Below are 22858 nucleotides of genomic sequence, written 5' to 3'. Positions count from 1 at the left end.
GGGATCCTCATGTGTGGCCAGAGCTCACAGGACCCGGTGATATCCAACAACCCTTCTGGGCCAGGTGACCATGAGCCACAGGCATGGCCTGAGCTCTCAGGAGCAGCTGCTGGGCTCACGATCCCCTTCAGAGGGAAGGGCAGGCCGTCCTAGAAGTATCATAATTAAAGCCTCTAATTTTGGAACAGAGGAGATATTGAAGAGAAGAAAGATACTGAACTCTCAGAAATGGTTCTTACTTCTCCCACGCTGCCTCTTTAGCTAGAGACATCTGCTTCCATCCCCGCAGGATGCAGGGATCCTGAGGCCCTCTGTTTCCTCGAAACCAGCCTGCTTGCTCGAAACAGCTTTTGCTTGGCTGCCATTTGATTTGATGGAACGGTGCTCTACCCAGGGGGACAAAAATGAGGACTGTGGGCCTTGCAAATAAAAATAACTAAATTAAGGGCTCACATTTTTACAGCCACACTTGTGAACTTGAGGTCCATGTCTGCAATGACATGTATGATTGAGTACTGCTGACATCTCTGTACCCTCTGTCCTAATTTCTTTTTATTTTTATCTATCTATATTTCTTTTCTTTTTTTTTTTTTTTTTGTTGGCTGTGCAGCGTTGTATGCGTGATCTTAGCTCCCTGACCAGGGATCAAACCCGCACCCCCTGCAGTGGAAGCGTGGAGTCCTAACCACTGGACCGCCAGGGAATTCCCTCTATCTTTCTTTCTATCCATCTATCGTTCTATCTATCTACCAATTAAAATGCTTATTGCTCATCCACGGTGAAATGTTTACTTTCGATTTTTAAAAAATTTTTGTTGAGGGCTTCCCTGGTGGCGCAGTGGTTGAGAGTCTGCCTGCCAATTCAGGGGACACGGGTTCGAGCCCTGGTCTGGGAGGATCCCATGTGCCGCGGAGCAACTAGGCCTGTGAGCCACAATTACTGAGCCTGCGCGTCTGGAGCCTGTGCTCCGCAACAAGAGAGGCCGCGATAGTGAGAGGCCCGCGCACCGCAATGAAGAGTGGCCCCTGCTTGCCACAACTAGAGAAAGCCCTCGCACAGAAACAAAGACCCAACACAGCCATAAATAAATAAATAAATAAAGTAAACAATGGGTTAAAAAAAATTTTTTTTTGTTGAAATATAGTTGATTTTCAATGTCGTGTTAGTATCAACCATACAGCAAAGTGATTGTTTATATATGTATATATTTATAGATACATATTCTTTTTTAGATTCTTTTCCATTATAGGTTATTACAAGATATTGAGTATAGTCTCCTGTGCTATACAGTAGGTCCCTGTTGGTTATCTATTTTATTTCTAGTAGTGTGTATATTTTAATCCCAAACTCCGAATTTATCCCTCCCCCCAGATTTTAAGGATGAAAAGTGGCTTCATAAAGCCTGCCCCCAACCTTCTCATCACCACTCCCCATTTCCTCTTACTTTTGGGGCATGTAGGAGGCTCTGGTCTCAGACAGTGAAAGGGAAGATGGATGAGTTATAAACTCTTCCAAGGTCTGTTTCAACTCTGATGTTCTAAACTCTGCTCCTCCTAAACAAGGAACTCTGTTTAATTTTTAACCTGGGGTTTCTTGAATTCTTAAGGTAATGTGTCTTGAAGGGGTCTATATACCTAAAAAGCAAAAAAATCTTCTTGGAGGTCTGTGAGTTCTCCCGTTTTTGGTGGTGAAAGCATCTGGTATATGGTAGGTGCCCAGCACGTGGTGATTTCTCTGAACTGCCAGCTTTTTTGTGGTGGAAAATTCTCTTGTCCTTCCACGTCAAGGAGATGTCTCTCCTCTTCCACTCTTTGTGGCTGAGGAGGGAGGCAGAAAAGTTTACGAGGGAGTTGGGATCAGAACAGGAAATTCCTGAGAGGGCCACTGCATTACATTAATTGAAGTAAAACATGGTCCTCCAAAGTAAAACAGCCGCCAAACACCTTTGCTCTAAACTTCCCGTGATGGTGCCCCGTAAACGTGGACTGATGTCGAAGTACATAACGTAAGAACGTTTTTCTCTTAAATATATAATGTATGGGCAGAGCCAGGTGGATAATGGTTTCCCGGCAGAGCTTTCGCAGGCCAGCAGTGATGCAGACGAAAGGTCCCATGCATGTTGGGGAAGGGGAGGGGCGTCCATGAAAGAGCCGGGGCCCGGGGGACATGCCAAGTGTTATCTCATTTAATCCTCCAAAACTTCCCAGGCATGGGAAGTTCTTATCTCCCTCTTACAGATGAAGATACCAGGCTGGAGCAGTTTAATAGCCTGCCCGGTAAGGCTGTAGCCATGTGGGAGGCTCCCACAGATTTGGGGTCCAGTCCCGCTTTACCACTTACTGATCATGTTACCTCGGGCACATTGGTTAAATTCACAGCCTTAAAGTTTCCTCTTTATCAGTAAAACGGGACAATGGTGGTACCTTCCTGGGACAGAGCCTGCAGGCCTGCCCCTTCTCTAGAATTAAAACTGTACTTTCATGATTTTTTTATTTTAAATTTTGTGGGGTTTTTAATTTTAATTTTTTATACAATTTTTAAAGGTTCCTTTCCATGTACAGTTATTATAAAATATTGGCTATATCCCATGTTGTACAATACATCCTTGAGTCTACCTTACATCCAATAATTTGTACCTCCCACACCCCCACCCCTATATTGCCTGTCCCTCCACCCCACTGGTAACCACTAGTTTATTCTCTGTATCTGTGGGTCTGCTTCTTTTTTGTTGTATTCACTCGTTTGTTGCATTTTTTAGATTCCACATATAAGTGAGATCATACAGTATTTGTCTTTCTCTGTCTGACTTACTTCACTTAGCGTAATGCCTTCCAAGTCCATTCATATGGCTCCAAATGGCAAAATTTCATTCTTTTTCATGGCTGAGTAATATTCCATTGTATATGTATACACCACGTCTTCTTTATCCATTCATCTGTTGATGGACACTTAGGGCCTTCCATATCTTGGAACTTGTAAATAATGCTGCTATGAACACTGGGGTGCATGTATCTTTTCAAATTAGTGTTTTTGATTTTTTTCAGATATATCCCCAGAAGTGGAATTGCTGGATCATATTGTAGTCCTATTTTTAGTTTTTTGAGAAACCTTCATACTGTTTTCTGCAGTGGCTGTACCAATTTTCATTCCCACCAACAGCATAGGATGGTTCCCTTTTCTCCACATCCTCACCAACATTTGTTGTTTGTGTTCTTTTTGATGATAGCCATTCTGACAGGTGTGAGGTGATATCTCATTGCAGTAAAACTGTACTTTTTCATGTGGAACGGCCATCAACATTAAAGGCTGCATTTCGCATCTTTCCTTGTAGCAAAGTGTGCCCGTGACTACATTTTACCAAATATGATAAGAGCAAATAGCAAGAACATCTTCTAGCACCTGTCCTTAAAAGGCAGCTGGCACATGCCCATTGCTGCTCTTACTTTTCCCTTCTCTTCCTTCTCCTCCTTTCTTGTCCCCTTTCTTTTCCCTAACCTTTCCTGCTGGCTGGAATGTAGTCATGATGGCTGGAACTGGAGCAGCTATTTTGGACTGAGAAGATGAGTCTCCAACATACACAGGGTGGCTTTGGTGTAAGGGCCTGTGTCTCACAGGTATCCTCTGATTCCTTGGCTTATCAGGAGGAATAATCCACTCGACTTGGCCAACCTGAGTTGGGAAGGCAAAAGACCCTCTGGAATGGCTGCTTTGTTAGTGCCCTGCAGGGCCAGGGCAGGCTCAGAGGGAATAGAAAACGAGGGGCTCGTCTTTACTCCCCCAGGTTTAGCTGCCTGACCTGGTACTGTACTTGGGATGCTGGGTCCAAAGGCTGGAGTTTGTCCTGATAACCGTGTCTGAGCACTCCCAGTGGAAACCCACTTCCTTCCCCCCAGGAAATGATGGGCTCAGGTGCACTAGTTAACACAGACACAGGAGGGAAGGTCCAGCTGCAATCTTCTCCAGCATCCCTCCCTCCCCTCCATCTCTGCTGCTTCGCCAGCCTGCCTTTTCACTGCCAGGGGCTGTTTGGAGAGGACGTGGGGTTGGGATTCCTATTTTAAAGACTGCTCCATCTTTGGGGCTGGCACAGAGTTTTTCAGAGTGACTTTTTCAAAAACAAAAATCAGATGAGGCCACTTCCATGCTTAAACCTATCCACTGCCTTCCCACGGTAATTAGGTAAAATTTGAAATCGTTTCTTTGTCTGAAAGGCTGACGATTTTTGTTGATTTCTCACCACTGCTCCCCTTGTTCTTTTCTCACTTCCTCAAAATCAGCAAGTTCTTTTCTGCCTCAGGGACTTTGCACTTGTGGCACCCTCTGTCTGGAATGCACTCCCTCTCAACATTTATTCTCAGGGAGCCCTCTCCAGACCAGCCTCCCTAAAGTGGTCATTGCTTCAATATTCCCCACTGATTTCCTGCATACTTATCATAATCCATACTTATTTCATTAGCTTATCTGCTTGTTTGTATACTCTCTGTCTCTCTAACCAGAGAGTAAGCCCCATGAGTGCAGGGACCTTGTAGGGCAGGGAGGGTGATGCTTATCTCATAAAACTGTTGTACACATGAGACGTGATGATGTATATGAACCACTTGGCACACAGATTTTTTGGGGGGTAATTATGCTCTAAACATATGTTTGAAATCTAATTATTCATCTTTTATTTTATTTCCCATGTTTTACCTCACAGAGATAGAGACTGCCAAAAGATCAGGGAGGCATTCAGGAATGCATTTATCTCTAAGGACCCCTGCAGTGCGACAGAGGAAGACTACCACCCACTGATGAAGCTGGTGAATCAAACTGTGCCTTGTGACAAGGTAACTGGGTCAAGTTATGGATTTAAAAACTGAAGATAAAAGCCAAAGGGAAGAGGTCATGGGACCACATTTTGACCAGGATGAGGGAAGAGGAAAATCTGTATATTAGGATGTAGGCATGGTTGGCAGGGAGGGAGCTTGGGGTCCATTGGGAGACCAGGATGTCACTGGGATTTAGAACATCTGGGGACTGGAGGTAAGAGAGAGAACTGGGGACAGAGAAAGAGGAAAGGAGAGTCAGCCAAAAATCAGGCAAAACAAACCTAACACAAACCTCAGCCCAACCCAAACAAAAATAATCCACCTCATAGAATTGCAAAACTCTCCCTGACCTCCGATGATGATGATGATTATGATGATACCAACAATGCCATTTTGCATTTGCTGAGTGCCTTGTTTTGCTTACAAAGGACTTTCTGAACCCTTATCCTGTTACGTTTTCACAGTCAACTTGTGGAATAGGCAGGTCAGACATCAGCAATCCCATTTCACTAGAGAGAAAACTGAGGCTTGGCAAGTTTAGGTGACCAGTGATTACTCAAGTTTGATGGTCTTGAAAGCGACCAGTTGAAATGTAAGTGGCCCAAGATTTAGAGCCAGAGAGGCCTGGGTTTTAATACATTAATTATACTGGAAAAGGTCTGTAATGGAGTGCATCTTTTCTAAAGTCAGTGTTTAAGGTGAAAATTCAATGTGCCCCAAATCATCTTCACGAAGCCCTTAAGCCAGCCACAAATTACAGAGTCTCCTCCCATTGTTAGAGCTGGAGCGACTATGGAGCTCTGGTGGGTACACCAAGCTCAAAGCCCTACACAGAGTAGCTGCTGGTAAATCATCACCAGCGGACACTAGCTGAATAAGTGACTGGCCACAGATACGGGACAAGCACCTTATTTGCATTGTCTCATTTCATCTCAGCATCTCAGGAGTTCCTTACAATTATTGTCGATACCATTTTACAGATGGGGAATGTGAGGCTTAGCAATTCTTTGGTTGTCCAAGGTCACACAGCCAGTGAGCAGTGATGCTGGGTTTCATAAGGCAGCATGACTCCAGGGCCCCGGCTTCAAACCTCCACTGCCTCCCACTAAGAATGATTAGATCCATGCAGCAGGAGATTGTTCTGAAATTTGACTTTCTGCACCTTTACACAGGACCCTGCAAAAACTCACTGTATTTGTTCTTTTCCTTTTTTTGTAAGGGGATAGGGGAGATTTCGGGAAAAAAAAGTAGGGGTTATGGAGCTGTTTAAGAATCAAAGGACACTTCTCCCAGAAAATAGCACTTAGAAAAAATTGTTTTGCCGAGAACTTTAGGAATTTGGAACTACCTAATGCCTCCCCTAGATGTGTTTGGAGCTTAGATTTATTATAAGATTTTGATCAGTGGCTTATCAGACTTTTTCCCTGCAATCCAGAATAATAACTTCATTTTACATCGTGACCTAGAGAACACACACACACACACACACACACACACGCCCTCCACACATGTACTCTCTCTCATTCTCACACACAGAGATCCGTGAAACCCGCAACACTTACTCTTACTATAGGTGATTTCTTCTGATGTTTCCTATGTTTTATTTCATTTAAAAAGATGCAAACTCAGTGGAGTTTTTTTGACTTAGTGAAGTGATCTCAATAACAGATTGTGTTTATTCTCTCTTAGACAGTCTTTTGGAGCAAAACAAAGGAGTTGGCGCATCAGTACACGAAGGTCCAGCGAGAGATGTTCACCCTGGAAGACACACTGCTGGGTTACATCGCCGATGACCTTAGCTGGTGCGGAGATGCAGGCTCTCATGGTGAGGATCTGGTCCATTTGGGGTCGCCTGGGGACGTGCAGGGTGCAGGAGCCCTGAGCTCTGCTAGGGATCACGGAAGATCAGTGTGGAGGAAGGAGCCACAGGTGCCCAGCCTGATGGCATCTATACCCTTAATGACAACTCAGGCTCATGTAAAACAGCCTTCTGTAGACCAACTCATGTTTTCTAGAAAAATTGACTTCAGAGTTTAGGGCTGTTCATGCTTCCTGATTCCCTCCTTTCTGAGTGCAAGAGTCGCCTGCTTCTGAATTGTTAGTGTTTTACTTTCTATAAGGGCATCATTCAGGACCAAAGAATTCTAGAACAGAATGAGGCCTCCGAGGGAACCAGGCCAAAGTCCTTGTTCCACAGAACAGCCGTAGGGACCACATGCTGGGCTTCTCTGTGTCTAGGACCAGTGTGTGGCTTTACCATTGTTCAGAGGTCACCTTCCTTGCCCAGAAAGACCCAGAACACCTCACTGTGGGAAGATGTTTTCTACTGAGAAAGCCCAACTGAGCTCATTTCACTTCTTTTTTTCTTTCTCTTTTTATTTATAATGTGGATATTTTTACTTTATATAATTTTATTCTTATTTTTATTGCTTTTGACTATTTAAAAAAACTTATTGTAGTAGCTTCTTCAACCCAGATTTGCATTATTTCCAATTACAAAAAAGATGTACTCTTAATTGAAAAATACTTGCATATACAGAAATGCATCAAAGTAAAACATAAAAATTCCATTTCCCCCACTCCTCAATTTTCATGCTCCTTCCCAAAGGGGGACTGTTGTCAACAATTTGGTACGTACCCTGCATTTCCCTGTGCTCATATAAATACATACAGATCTTCCTTATGTCCCCATAAACCCATCATAAGTTGAAAATATCATAAGTCAAGAATGCGTTTAATCCACCTAGCCTACTGAACATCGTAGCTTAGCCTAGCCTACCTTAAATGTACTCAGAACACTTCCATTAGCCTCTAGTTGGGCAAAATCACCTAACGCAAAGCCTATTTTATAAGGTGTTGAAGAGCTTATGTTATCTGTTGAATACTGTACTGAAAGTGAAAAGCAGAATGGTTGTCTGGGTGTAGAGTGGTTGTATGTGTCTTGGTTATTTACCTGCCGGCTGGCGTAGCTGACTGGGAGTTGTGGCTCACTGCCACTGCCCAGCATCACGAGAGAGGATCAGACCCCATATCACCACTCTGAGAAAAGATGAAAATTCAAAATTCAAATTATGTTTTCTACTGAATGCATATCGCTTTCACACCATCAAAAAGTTGAAAAATCCTAAACCCAAGCGTCGCAAGTCGGCGACAGTCTGTATATTTGAAATGTACACATACTGTTTTGCAACTTGCTTTATTCATTTAAAATTAGTAGGTATAAATACAGCCATATTTTTTTAAAAGGCCTCATCTTAAGTGCTCTATGGACATATCATAATTTATTTGAACAACCTCCGATTGATGGACGTTTAGGTTTTTCGGATGTTTTTCCTGTTACAACCACCGTTGCAAGGAGCACTTTTGTACGCGTACATGCGTGCACACACACATGCATGCTTGTGGAAGTATTTCTGAAAGATAAATGTCTACAGGTGGAATTTCAGTGTGGAATAAATTGTGGTGGAAACTGACAAATTGTTATTCAAAAGGTGGTAACAATTTATACTCTCAAAATATATGAGATAATCTGTTTACCCAGACCCTCACCAACACTGGACATTAATACTTTAAAATGTCTTGCCATTTTGATAAAGAAATAATACCTCGGCTTATTTTTGCATTTCTTTTACTGTGAAGCTGAGTATATTTGTATATTTAATGGTGGATATTTCTATTTCTATTGTAAACTGGCAGTTCGTATATATTAATCCTTTTTATTGGGATGTCTATTATTTTCTTATTTATAGAAGTTCAATATAAATTAACAGTAGTAGCTACTACTTATGGGCCGTTGTTCTATGTGCTGTATGAATATTCACTCATTTAATCCTCCACAGCCCCTGTGATGATCTCATTGTACAAAGGAGGAGTCTGAGGCACAGGGCTGTTAAGTAAGTTGCCGGCTAGTGAGTGGCAGAGCTGGGGGAGACCCACGATTACTGGCTGGAGAACTCGTGTTCTTAACCACGTGTCATCCTGCCTGTTTTCTGGCACAAAGGTGGCAAATCTATTTTTCTCAGTTTCTGTTTTTCTCCTAATACTGTTTATATTGTCTTTTGCCACACAGAAATGCAATAAATCTGTCTATCCTTTCCTGTTTGGCTGCTGGGTTTCATATCTTGCTTAGATTTTCCTTACTCAAGATTGGAGAGTTTTCTATATTTTCATCTCGTGTTTTTCTTTTGTAACTTTTCAATTAATCTTTAAACCAGACTCTTTCCACCTAGAAATATGGCATATAAATATATCTCTCCATTTACTCTTTTTCTTTTTGGTTAACTTTTATAATTTTTGCCATATTTCTTGCTTTCCTTTTTAAATTTCCCTTATTGCAAGTTAGCTTTTCAAGGTCATTCATTTAACCCTTTTAGCTTATAAATGTGTTTCCTATAAACTTTGCTTTTAGTTTTATTTTTCAATATACCATGTCAGTTCTTTCTTAGAATAAATTGGAGAAATAAAAAAATCTATTTCTCATCAGTTTACCTTTTAGAGTTCTTTATTTTTGCTTTCTTTTCAACTGAATCCTGTATAGGTTGTTTTATTCTGTCTACTTCCTTCTCCTTTGGCCTCAATTTTTATTGATTTTAACCTCTTTTCCTTATTTTATTTGTTGTCTTTCTGGTTCCTAATTTTTATATTTTAATTGTTCTGTCTGGCTTTTTCCTTAATTTTTATTTTTCCTTAAATTTCCTTAATTTCCTTAACACTTTTTCCTTAATTTTTTCTACCTTAGTTTTGCCTTGTTTTATTATGAAAGTCATAGTTTCTGTTATAATCTTCTAATCTCTCTCTTTATAACTTCTTATTCCACTTTTTTATGTACCTAATTTCTCTTACTTTATTGTAAAATTTCTCTCCCTTTCTTTTTCTCTGTGACTTTCAAATTTTATTTAATGGGCAGGTGGCAAGGGGGAGACATCCTGGTGGGGAGAGGGGAGGTGAAACTCAGAGACTTCTCTCCAGATATGGTTGTGAAGATAAAAGAGCTTTATGTTCATGAAAACCTATGAACAGGGGCACCCTTGTGGCACCTTACAAAATTATGTTCAGTTCATCATCGTCAACATTTTTGCCTCTATTGGAGATGATTCAAATTTATCTTTTGACTCCGCAGTAATTATTTACATCTGTACATGGATTTTTTTTTCTAATTTGTGCTGTTTTGTTTTAATGCACTTAATTATTATAAAAACTCCCAGGATTACTTCCTCATCCCCGGAAGTGTTTCTGATCTAGAACTTTCTTTCTGGTCATTGGCAGTCAAACCCACGTCTGTGGTTATATTAGTTTCCTGCGGCTGCCGTAATGAAGTACCACATACTGGGTGGCATTAAAACAATATAAATTTATTTTCTCACAGTTCTGGAGGCTAGAAGTCCTAGATCAAGGTGTTGGGTGCGCTGTGCTCTCTCTGAAGGCTCCAGGGGAGAGTCCTTTGCCTCTTCTAGCTTCTGGTGTTTGCTGGCAACCCTTGGTGTTCCTTGGTCCACGCCAATCCCTGCCTCCATCTTCACATGGCTGTCTTCTCCCTGTACGTCTTCACAGAGCCTTCCCTTTGTGCTTGTCTATCCCTTTCTTATAAGGACAGCAGTCTTATTGGATTAGGACCCACTCACCCTAATGATCTCATTTTGACCTGATTACATCTGCAAACACCCTTTTCCAAAAAAAGAGATCACATTCCCAGGTACTGGGGGTTAGGACTTCAACATATCTTTTGGGGGTACACGATTCAACCTATAACAAAGTGGAAGTAGAAAGATGGGCATTTGTGCAGGGTCAGCTGTACACATACCCACAGAGGAAATAGGTGGTTCCCGCATGCCTGACTTCTGGGACACAAGAAGGGGTTCCAGGGCTTCTCACCCCACACTTCCCCTACCTGCTTGATGATGCAAAGTTGAGGGGAGACAATCCCAGACTCTGCCTTCATTCTCACTCCATCCTCCTCTGCCGTATCCAATCTGTCACCAAACTAGTCATTTACCGAGCAGTTCATCCTTTCTTTCCTGTTACAACTGCCTGAATCCAGCTCACTAACGCCCCCTCCTTTCTTGCTGGACTGTTGTCAGATCCTAACTGCTCACCCCTGACCCCTTTAGGTCAGCCTCCATCTGGCCACCACAATGGAATTGTTTCTGTCTCTTACTTAAAACCCAAATAGCTCTGTTTGCCTCTAAGATAAAGTCGGAATTCCTTGGCATGGCCTGGCCTTTGTCTTTCATATGCCTCATCTTCCATCAATCCCCTCCTCATCCCTTCTACTCTGGCAGTACAAATCTAAACCCGATGCCTTTGCACATGCTCTCTTGGCATGAAGCCCCTTTCTCTAGCTCATCTGTCTGAAGACTTCTATTCATCCTTCAAAACCAAGTTCAACATCAACCTTCCCTCATGGTGTTGCACACCACCCCCAACCCAAGTTGCTCTTTCTCTGATTTATTTGATTATAGTAGATTATGTGGCCTCTGAAGGCAGGGCCTTTATCTAATTCATCTCTCTATCTCCAGGACCTAACACTCAATAAATGTTTGTGTAGTCAAATGCAATGGATAAAGCAAATGTGATATATATATATATATATATACACACATACATACATATATGTGTGTATATATATATGTATGTACATATATGTAAATACACACACACACAACGGAATATTATTCAACCTTTAAAAAGAAGGAAATCCCATCATTTGTGACAACACTGTGAAACTGGAGGACATTATGCTAAGTGAAATAAATCAGACAGAAAAAGACAGATACTGCATGGTATCACTTATATGTGGAATCCGAAAAAAAAAGGTGGAACTCATAAAAACAGAGTAGATAAGTGGTTTCCAGAGGCTGGAAGGTGGAGGAAATAGGGAGAAGTTGGTAAAAGGGTACAAATTTTCATTTATAAGACAGATAAGCTCTGAGGATCTAAGGTGTAACATGGTGACTATAACTGTTAACTCTGTATTGTATAATTGAAATTTGCTAAGAGAGTAGAACTTCAAAGTTCTCATCAAAAAAAAAAAAAAAGAATATGCGGTGATAGACATATTAATTAACTTGATGGAGAATCTTTTCACAATGTGTATGCATATCAAATCATTACACTGTACCATTTAAGCATCTTACAATTTTATTTGTCAATTATACCTCGATTAAAAATAAATAAATAAATGCTGGTGTGTTAAAGCAGATATCCTTGGAAGAAGTAGCACAGAAACTATGTGTTCATGCCTTATGTCTGTGGTTCCTCACTGACAGCTGAGCCTGTCTGGATGGGGTGAGTGTAGAAAGACTCTGAGGGCATCTGAGCCTAAGGGTGTGGAGACAGAAGGCGGTGGGGGAGGAAATTATCTCTAATTCTTCCTGGAAGCGGGAATAATACGGGGGACTTGTCTCTGTCAGATGAACTTTGCTGTAATTTCCCAGAATGTTGACTCAAAGCTGGTCACTGTGTTCCTGTCTGGGATTTGGAGGGTAAGGTAAGGACTTGGAAGGGATTCAGGGGGCACTTAGTTAAATTGGGTTGAGATGTGTCCATTCTCCATCCTCCATCTTGGCAGTGATGCCACTGGAAAGCAGCTGCACTGTGATCCAATAGCCCGCAAAGAACAGAGATCAATTATACCTTTTCTTTTCCACTTTAATTACTTTTCTGTAAACTATATCTTTTAGAAATGAACTATCAATCTTGTCCACACTGGAAGAAAGACTGCAGCAACAACTTTGTTTCTGTATTCTGGGGCTTGCTGTCCAAAAGGGTAAGTACCACAAGTGAAATTCTAGAATCTTGGAGACCAAAGAGCTTAAGAGGTCATCCAGTAAGTGGTTGGTTTTAACTCACTTTGGGTCACAGATCCTTTTAGAAACAGAAGTTTAGGATTCTTTCCTCAGAAAAATGTTCATAAGCACATGCCAGAATATTTTCACGTGTAATTTGTGGGCATTCATTGAAGGTCGCTGGGCTCTATTTGAAGACTTCTTGCTCTTACCCATTTTTTGGCTTTGGCTGTCTGGCATCTCTGGGTTTTTTAAATCCTCTGATCCAGGTATTGGCCAATCTTAGGTTCCTGGGACAGTCTTAATAATCTACATTTGCAGACCATTTACTGTGTGCCAGGCACAGCCCTCAGGTCTTTACATGGATTAAAATCTTTCGTCCTCACCAGAACCCTATGAAGTAGGCACCATGAATATCACATCCATTTTATAGGTGACAAAATGGAGGTGCAGGTAAATAAGCATTTTACTAAACGTACACAGTAAGTGGCAGATCTGGGTGTTTATCCAAATTGTCTGACTCCAGATCCAGAATCCAGGCTGGGAAATACCATCTTCCCCACTATCTATTTCTGACCTCACTCTAAGCTGCCTTTGTGCATATTTATTTTTCTTGTAAGTTGCTTATTTGTAAGTGGACTAGGGAAAAAAAAGGGAAAGAAAGGAAGAAAGAAAAGAAATGAATGGAAAACACGGGAGAAAATGAAACTACACTACTTAGAATTCTCCAAAATTAAACTCAGACATCGGAGGAGCTGGGCAAAGTGAGAACTCACATATATTAAGTGCATATTCATGACAAGTCCTGGGCCAGTTGTGTCACCTGTGTCATTTTGTTTAGTCATCACAACAGGTGGCACGAGAAGGTACAAATGTCCATGTTCCAGGTGAGGAAACTTAAGAGGTTAAGTGACTCATTCAAATGGGCTAGTGATTAGCAGAGCTGAGAGCCTCACCTACCTTAAGGAGATTCAGGTAAACCCTGGTATGGTTTACCTGAATGCGTTTCTTTAACAAATATTTGTAGAGTACCTACTACATGCTGTGAAAATCAGAGGCACTGCAGAGTTTTTGGTTGTCGTTGTTTGTTTGCTTTTTCTGAGAATAGTTTCTATTTATGTTATCACTCTATGATCCGTTTGGTGGCAGTGCTGTTGCCGAAAACGTTGAAAGCCAAGTCACATTTTGTATGTGTCAAGCACCTACTTGTGTTCCTCACACTGTCCTTGGGGCCAGGAGTACAGGAAAATGAAGGAAGACGCTCTACCATTGTGAGCTCCCCTGGGACTGCACCTTTATCCTGGCCAAGTTCTCATAGATAGATGGATATACATGGGCTTCTTTCATCCGACTTGATCTTTTCTTTTTCTGACACCAGAGGCAGTGCTGCTTGGTGGTTTGGATTCCCCCCTGCCCCCTCCACCCCCCCACCCCGTCTCATTTCCTTGCTTCCAAGTGACGTGACCTTGGGGCAAACTGACCCAAGATTTACTCTGCGGGGGCTGCTGAGACTTACATAGGGCAGGGTTAGTGCTTGACACCCATTCTGTTGGGTTAGCGCTTGTGATTGATAGTAATTGGGCCTCTGTCCTCTGCTCATCACCCCCAGGAGAAAGATAGACACCGCACAGGATTTTCGCAATTCCCTTTCAAATCGTTCAGTAGTGTTTTATCTCCCGCGGAGTAAAGGCCAGATTCCTTGGCAAAGCATTCATGGCCCTCTGTGAACTAACTCATCTACCCAGCCTCAGCATCCACTGGAGTTTTCCCCCAAGGATCACTCCTCTCGCAAGCTCCTGGGCCTTTTGCTTTGCGTCTGCCTCACCCTCTACCAGGCAGAATCCGATTCATCCTTCAGGACTTGGCTTCTGTTGTCCTGGGTTCTTCCATACTCTCCATCGCAGAGTATTTGGACTTCTTGCCTCCTCTTTCCCTCCGTCCCTCTTCTCCGTCCGTGGACCTTCCCTGGGCGCCCGCTCTGTGCTGTGCCCTAGCTGCGAGGCTCCAGCGCTGCAGTGGCGAGCGGGATGGCCAGGCTCACGGCTCTCACGGAACTCTTGGTACCGGCGGCTGACCCCACGTTAAGCTCAACCTCACAATGCGGTATAGTTGTATAATGTGTGAAGGAGACCTGAGGTAGTCCCAGGGATCTGGATGGGCCTCCTGGAGGAAACGAGTGTATTGCTTAGTTTTGTTCATCTTGTTTTCCCCAGTGCCTAGGGAAGATTCCAGCGGAATAAAACCCCTTGCTCAAAAATATCCACTCATTCATTCCCCATTTCCCTTTATGCCTTTGCAGGCTTCAGTGTCGCCATCTCTCCACAGTTTCTTTTTTCTTGGCATTTTCTTTTTTCTTCCTTCAGTTCTTTTACTCCTTAAGTGTCTACTCTGCTCCCACTAAATGACAAGTGCAGTGTCTGCAGTGCGTGGCCCCCAGAAAGTGCTCTTATCTTCCTCCTTCAGGGATTATGTTGCTCTTACCCATCTGGACTTCCACCCTTTTTTTTTTTTTTTCTTTTTTGGCCACACTGCGCGGCACGTAGGATCTTAATTCCCTGACCAGGGATCGAACCCACACCCGCTGCATTGGAAGCACTGAGTCTTAACCCCTGGACTGCCAGGGAGGTCCCTGGACTTCCACCTTCTGAACCACCAATTTAGCAGTGATGATGTTGAACTTCATTGTTCAGACACAGATTGGAGCAACTGCTTGCAGAACTCTCATGGGAAGCATAATCCCTCCAATGATTTGGGATGAAAATTACACAGCTCTGGCCTGACCAAGCTAGAGCCATACAGGCCGTTCCTCCTTCACCAGATGATGCTAAGAGCTGTTTGGGATGGAACTGCTGGGGCGTGGCACTTAAGTTTGCATGCTGAGGCATGGTGTTTTTGTTTTTAAGTTTGCAGAAAATGCCTGTGGTGTGGTCCAGGTGGTGCTCAATGGATCCATCAGTAACGCCTTTGATGGAAAGAGGTACTTATTTCTTTGCATCCTATTTGTAAGGGTTAGCACAGTCTCCTATTGGCTACTTCATCTTTAGAAGAATATGCTTTTCATGTTGAAGGTCAGTACTGAATCTGGGCTAAAAAAAGGTAAAATGTTTGTATTCTATGGAGAGCTTTGTCTTTCTAAGTCAACACTTTTGTCTGGTTTCTCCATTGTTTAAAATCCTCCAAGTCCTAATGGTCCTTGCACGTGTCCAGCTCCCCTCTGGGCTTTACGACGCCTGCTATAATCTTCTCAGCTCTCTCTCCCATGACACTCCATCCTGCCCATTTTCCACCCTTGTTCACACTGCTCCCCCATATGACCTGGCCCCTCCTTCCTTCTGACTGTCTAAAGTCTCACCATCCACGAAGATCTGCCTGACTCCTCTCTCCTCCCTGGACGGGGTGAATCCCAAGTCAGCAGTAAGTCTACTACTGGGAACAGCAGGAGCTCTGCTGGGCGTTTGACCTTCATTACCTCTTTGCAGACAGTGTCAACGGTTTATTGTAGTGGTTAAAAGCGGGGACTCCAGAGGTCATGACATCTTACCTATGTGACCTTAGCAGGGCCCCTGTAGTATGTATGTACCTGAGGAGGTGATGGTGATATGAAGATAAACTGGGATAATGTATGAAAAATGCTGAGCCCTGTGCCTGACAGAGAAAGTGCTGGATGGGTATCAGTTATTGTCCTCTCCTTTGTTTTTTATTTTTTATTAATTTTAAAAAATTACTTTATTTTTGGCTGCGTTGGGTCTTCGTTGCTGCATGTGCTTTTTCTAGTTGCGGCAAGTGGGGGCTACTCTTCGTTGTGGTGCACAGCCTTCTCATTGCAGTGGCTTCTCTTGTTGTGGAGCATGGGCTCTAGGCACACAGGCTTCAGTAGTTGTGGCACACGGGCTCAGTAGCTGTGGCTCGTGGGCTCTAGAGTGCAGGCTCAGTAGTTGTGGCGCACGGGCTTAGTTGCTCCACGGCATGTGGGATCTTCCCGGACCAGGGCTCGAACATGTGTCCCCTGCATTGGCAGGCGGATTCTTAACAACTGTGCCACTAGGGAAATCCCATATTTTCAATTAATTTTTATTAGACTATAGTTGCTTTACAATGTTGTGTTAGTTTCTGCTGTACAGCAAAGTGAATCAGTTATACATATAAATATACCCACTCTTTTTTAGATTTCCTTCCCATTTAGGTCACCACAGAGCACTGAGTAGAGTTCCCTGTGCTATACAGTAGGTTCTCATTAGTTATCTATTTTATACATAGTAGTGTATATATGTCAGTCCCAATCTCCCAGTTCGTCCCACCCCACCTTCCCCCCCTTGGTAACCATAAGTTTGTTCTCTACTTCTGTGACTCTATTTCTGCTTTGCAAATAAGTTTATCTGTACCATTTTTCTAGATTCCACATCCACTCCTTTAACCACTGACTCTGGTCACACTCATGCCTTCCTTCTCTAACCCCCTTCTGTACTTACAGTTTTTACCACGTTGATTGCCTTTCCAGTCTCTCTTCTTCAGTCTTTCCCTGGATAAGTCTGATTGAGAGGAGGGAGCATATATTAATGTGCCCCAGGCACTCCAGGTGCCCCAAATTACTTTTCCTTCTCTCCTCTTTTAATGTTTAATTCCACCAAGAAGCATTTGTCCTTCTGTCTTCTTCTGACCCCAACCTTGTAGGCTTTTGGGTACAAGTGTTAACATTCCAGAATTTTGTAATCTGATACTAGGGATCCAAGTACTTGTAACAGGAGTGGTAGAGACTAATGGAGAGAGTTTAAGGCTGGGGTTAGAGCAGGACATCGGGGTCTTTCAACGATGTGCTTCTCAAACTCAGAGAGTGAGTAGATCACCTGGAGATTGTTCGGCTACAGGTTCTGATTCAGCAGGTGGTGGTGGGCAGAGATTCTGCAGGTCTAATGAGCTCATTACATTGGTCTAAGGCCCACTCTTGGAATAGCAAGTACTTAAAGAATCAACATCAATGTACAGATTAAGAATCTTCTTTTGAGAATCTTACTCATTTAGGGTCACACTGAATGAGTAAAGATGCCTGATTCTAATGCAAATCATGGTTCATATCCAAAGGGTAAGTTCTAACCAATGGCACCCCGCCCGCTGGCTTTTCACAGGGGCTGTGGATGCCTGAAAAATTTAGTCTGGGGTTAACAATGTTCTTTGTCTCTTCCATCTTAGCACTTTTGGACGCGTGGAAGTCCATAACTTGAATCCAATGAAGGTTCATATGCTACAGGCTTGGGTGATCCATGACCTTGGAAAATTTCCCAGGTATATGTTATTACCTTGTACCCATATATTCTCAGGGTTATTTCAGGAATCAGTCCATGAAAGAATCCACAGTCACAGGAATGCATTGAGAAAGGACTGGCTCAGGAAATGAATGGGGCCTTACTCTACATTTACCCCATTCCAACAGTCTCTTAATTTTATTTCCATGGTAGGTATCTACCTAGTTCACACCTTTGGCTCCCCTGCTGACCTGTGAGCTCTTAGAAGCTACCTCTGCTTCACCTCTTTACCCCAGGACCTTGACCAGGACCTGCTACCTGGAAGAAACCAAGAGACTCAGGAAGTGTTTGTGAGCTCTTGTTATTTTAACACTTTCTTCTTTTTTTTCCCAGTGACTCATGCTCAGGTTCCTCCATAAATGATCTGAGTTGGATTATAAAGCAAAGGAATATCAAATTTACTTGCCAGGATAACTACAGGTAATTGATGTCTTCTTGAAGAAGAAATGGCTGTCTTGCCATCCACAGGCATCTTCCCTTGGGCCTTGATGGTGATCTGGGTGGTGACCTATGGTGAACTCTGCTCATCCCCCAGCTCAGCCCAGAAGGTGTTTCCAGCCAGTGGCCTTCTGCTGTCCACCTTCCCTCCTCTTCCTCTTCCTTCCACACCTGACTCAAGCAGTTATTTTCCTGTAAAGCTGACCCAGACTTTGAGGGCATCTTTCCTGGTTTCCCACATGAGAGGCCTGACCCAGAACTCCTAGCTTTCAGAGGAGTGGAAGCACATTTTGCCATATGCAAAGGATTTATAAAATCCTTGTGACTTGGCATAATTTTGCAGGTGAGGTTTCTTTAGTTGGGTCTCAGTGTAGATGCCTAACACTTGGTGAGTTGCCAAATGGCAGTTTACCAAGCTTTATCATTTTCTAATGAAAAAATGTAAAATCTTAAAAAAAATACTTACCAGTAATACATGTTTATTGGAGAAAAGTTTAAATTACAGACAGGTATATATTTTTAAAGTCACGGGCAACTCTGTTATCAAAACTGGGACCCCTCTCCGCTCACTATTTTTAAGAAGTTGTGGCCAATACTTAATAGAGACAGGGATCTTTGCTTAAAGCATCTTTGGAAATTTTCCCATATGTGATAGTTTGGAACAAGACAGATGCAGAGAGAAAACTTTTCTCAAAGAATGTAGAAGCTGAAACGCTAGGATACTTTTCCCATCACTTCCCTATCACCTCCCTTTCCCACCAACCATGTCAGAAAAACGGAAGGACAGATTCAAAGAACATTCACTGAGGCCTTTGTCTCTCAAATGACCTGAATTCCCCATCAGTCAGCTGGCTTCTCTCTGGAAACTGCCAGAAAATAACAGAAGCCTTCTACAGCAGTTAGATGGGAAAACAAACAGAACAAAGGAACAACTATAAAAGAAACATGGCAGACATCTGACCAGGTTAAGTTCCTCAAAGATACTTTGCATTGAGAAAATGGAACGCTAAAACCTAGGACAAGATTGGGGAATGTAGATGAGTCATCCCCAACACTCTTTTATCTCTTTTCTTACATTAAGCATTCCCCATTTTTTAATGAATGGCCCAAACTGCAGGCTCTGGGTAAGCTCATTCATTCTCCACCTGGGAAGAATAATTAAGCATACCTTCCCACCTGGGCTTGTATAGTGGCCCACCTAGGAAGAAGTGATTTGTAAGCCAGCACCTGTCACTCAGAGCACCAGCTCATGTGACCTTAAACTTGGGGATCATATTTGAAATCACTGTTGTTTTTCTCCAACCATGAGGTCATGATATACTCGGCATGCCTCCTTGAATTACCAGGACCCCTTGTTGTGTCTAAGAGTTCTGTGGCTTTGCAAGCTGCTAGTCTCTAGGGGAGCCCAAAGTGAATGTAATGGATATAGATGTAGACTGTAGTTTAAATCACTCCATCCCAAACATGCTTTCCAATTTAGCCAAATTTGTCCCGCTGTTTCAGTGCGATTTTTTTAATAAGCAAACAGAATTGCAATTACATTTACATGGATTAGACCTTCTACTGATTCTATTACCTTTTAATAAATCCCACTACTCAGAGACAAACACGATTAACATATGGCTGTATATCCTTAAAGTCATGTTTTCCATACACACACTCAGTTTTATAAAATATACACAGATTTTCTTTTTTTTTTCTTTTTAAAATTTTTGTCTGCATTGGTTCTTCGTTGCTGTGCACGGGCTCCCTCCTTGCGTGGGCTTCTCACTGTGGTGGCTTCTCTTGTTGCAGAGCACGGGCTCTAGACGTGCGGGCTTCAGTAGTTGTGGTTCATGGGCTCTAGAGCGCAGGCTCAGCAGTTGTGGCACACGGGCTTAGTTGCTCTGTGGCATGTAGGATCTTCCTGGACCAGGGATCGAACCCGTGTCCCCTGCATTGGCGGGCGGATTCCCAACCATTGCACCACCAGGGATGTCCCCAGAATTTATTAAGATATGTTTTAACCAGTGGAGTTAAAAGACTACTTTTTGGATTACTTTAAAAATAACAAATAGTCAGAATGCTTTTTCTGGCTAGTGTGTCCTACTGGCATATTAAAAAACCCTAAAGGTGCATTTCTCCTTTTATGTTATTTCAAGATACTCTGTCTCTATCCTCAATGTGTTACCCAACATATCACAAGTGTGTCCATTTTATTGGAACATTGGATGTGGATATTTATATATTATTGGAGAGAGATTATCTTAACAGCACAATTGCTGCTCCTTTACCAAAATTGAATTCCCAATAAATGAGAGACTAATTAAGAAATGTCTTCCTATTCTCTTCATTTACTGTAAAGCAACGGTGGCTTCAAAAATCCTAAATAGTCCTCTAAAGATTCCTTCTCAGAAGCATTATTTCCTTAAGGAAGAAGATACTTTTCCCTCCTAGAATATATTTATGTGGGGAATCTCAGATCACTGTATTGGTGAGGATGGCTTGACTCTCTACTTAGAGCCACTATACCCAACTGGTCATGACAGTTGGCTAGAAACGAGCCTGAGATGGCCTATCCTAGAAATCCAGGGGTACTGGTAGCTGCTTCTAAGGCTCTCGCTCTCTTTCTTGACTCACATTTAACAAAATCAGATTCAGCTGCAATTTAAGGAACCACTTACCCTGCTATCCACCCCTCTCCTCCATGTGCTAACCACTCCCATTGGACCCTGTTGCTTTGTTATTTGATTTTTATGAAAGTGAGAGTCATTCATCTGCTAATACTTATCTAGGATTCTTTCTGTGCCAAGGATTGTGGTCCTTTTGCTGATGGCCGCCAGCCATCTCCCAGAGAGTCTATGACCTCTTGCTGCCTGACGCTTAGACCCAACACTTCCTCAGGAAGTTTTTGAAGAGAAAGCAAATCCTCAACAGAAAATATGGAGGTCCCTCCTCTTAGGTTGCTGCTTCTGCTGCTTCCTGACTATCAGCTGACATTCATAGCACGTATCTGTGACTTGTGTGAGCCAGACATTTTCATCTCCACATATTATCATCAAACATCAGTTATTTATTTCTATGGCTTTACAAGTGAAATGAAGCTAAATTGGGCTGTACTTTCAGTCATTCATTCTTGGACTTGACCTTTCTCCTTGTTGTCACTGCAGGAAAGAAACTTGTGTGGATGCTAAGTGGTCCATGCATAGTTTTGTTGTTAACAAAGGGGCTTCTTTCATTGGTGAGTTGACCATAGGTGTATTGTACTGCCTCTTGATCTCCTTTTTTCCTTTCTCGCCCTAGCTCTGTCAAGTTTCTTCAGTGTGTGAAAAAGCCTGAGGATTCATCTTGCAGATGAGCCAGTCTGCGTGGCTGAGGCCGTGCAGTATACATCAACATGCACGACTCAGGAGACACGCTGGTGGAAAGCTGAGGATGCGGGGGAATTCTGTCATAATATCAATACCGGAGATGGGAGCCTTTTCCTCTAAAGTCTTAAAATAACTTATGTTATTGGCATAGTTTTTATTTCAATCTCCTAATAGTCAAGAAAAATTAATTATTGTATAAAATTAGAGTGGCAATTTTATATTATTTCATTTTAATTTTCATATGATGCTTTATGTTATTAATATGTTGGTAACATCCTTTCTGTTGAAGAATGACCACTCCAAGCCTCTTATTGGCAGGCCAAGAAAAGTAAATGCCCAGACTTTTCAGAAAAGGTTACATTTCCAAATGAATGACCTTGTCTCAGGATATATTTTTGTACCCTTCCTACAGATAAACTATAAATGCCATGGTTATGGGTCATGTTGGGAAGAATATTCTGTAGGATATAAACTACCCACGTGCTTGGTGCTTTACCTCTAATCCTTCCAATAACTCTATGAGGTTGATAGTATTATCCCCCATTTGTCAAATGAGAAAAAGGAAGCTCAGAGAGTTTATATACTTTTCCCAAAATCATACATTTAGTTCAAGGTGGAGAATGAATTTGAACTCAGCTTTATTCAACTCCAAAATTCATGTGCTCTCCCTTTCTAGACTGACAAAACCAGACGGACAGCGCTTATGTTCTCTTCCAATAAATGCATGTTGGATTAAATTAAATACAATAGAATCTGAAATGTGATTTTCTGGATGGCTTCAAAACAGATACTTTTTTGTCCTCTTCCTCTTCCTTCTCCTCCTCATTCTCAGTGTCTTATTTATGTAGGGGGCAGTTAAAATATATATATTTGTTCTTGATGTGACAATTTATTTCTCACTTGAATTTTACTTGATTAGTCTTGCTTGGGGATTATCACTTTTACTACTGTTTCAAAGAACCAACATTTAACTTTGTTGATTTTCTCTTTCTACTTATTTGGGTTTTGCTTTTCTCTTTATTATTAGAGATATAGATATTCCTTCTAATCTCTTTGGGTTTCTTTATTCAGATTCTTAAGATGGAAGTTTAGATCATTGATTTTTCAGTACATTTTCTTTTCTTATATGTGCATTTTAGCACTATAAATTTTTCTCTGAGTGCTGCTTTAGCTGCAGC

The 22858-nt window shown here is 42.2% G+C and overlaps 1 protein-coding gene across 1 annotated transcript in view; it reads left to right on the top strand.

Annotated features, from left to right (window-relative positions):
* CD38 (CD38 molecule) overlaps nucleotides 1-22444 on the top strand; it is a 36549-nt gene extending 14105 nt beyond the window's left edge. Inside the window, exons 2-8 of the mRNA XM_007167331.2 lie at nucleotides 4697-4826; nucleotides 6498-6633; nucleotides 12488-12573; nucleotides 15496-15569; nucleotides 17780-17872; nucleotides 18226-18312; nucleotides 21613-22444. Of these exons, the coding sequence (XP_007167393.2) occupies nucleotides 4697-4826; nucleotides 6498-6633; nucleotides 12488-12573; nucleotides 15496-15569; nucleotides 17780-17872; nucleotides 18226-18312; nucleotides 21613-21667 (661 nt within the window). The 3' untranslated portion in view covers nucleotides 21668-22444. The remainder of the gene's footprint in view (nucleotides 1-4696; nucleotides 4827-6497; nucleotides 6634-12487; nucleotides 12574-15495; nucleotides 15570-17779; nucleotides 17873-18225; nucleotides 18313-21612) is intronic.
* The last annotated feature ends 414 nt before the right edge of the window (nucleotides 22445-22858 follow it).

This window comes from Balaenoptera acutorostrata, chromosome 5 (genome assembly GCF_949987535.1).
Source record: "Balaenoptera acutorostrata chromosome 5, mBalAcu1.1, whole genome shotgun sequence".
In the NCBI taxonomy this organism is placed as follows: Eukaryota; Metazoa; Chordata; class Mammalia; order Artiodactyla; family Balaenopteridae; genus Balaenoptera; species Balaenoptera acutorostrata.
The sequence above is the reverse complement of the archived record's forward strand: the minus strand, read 5'-3'. Positions and strand labels throughout refer to the sequence as shown.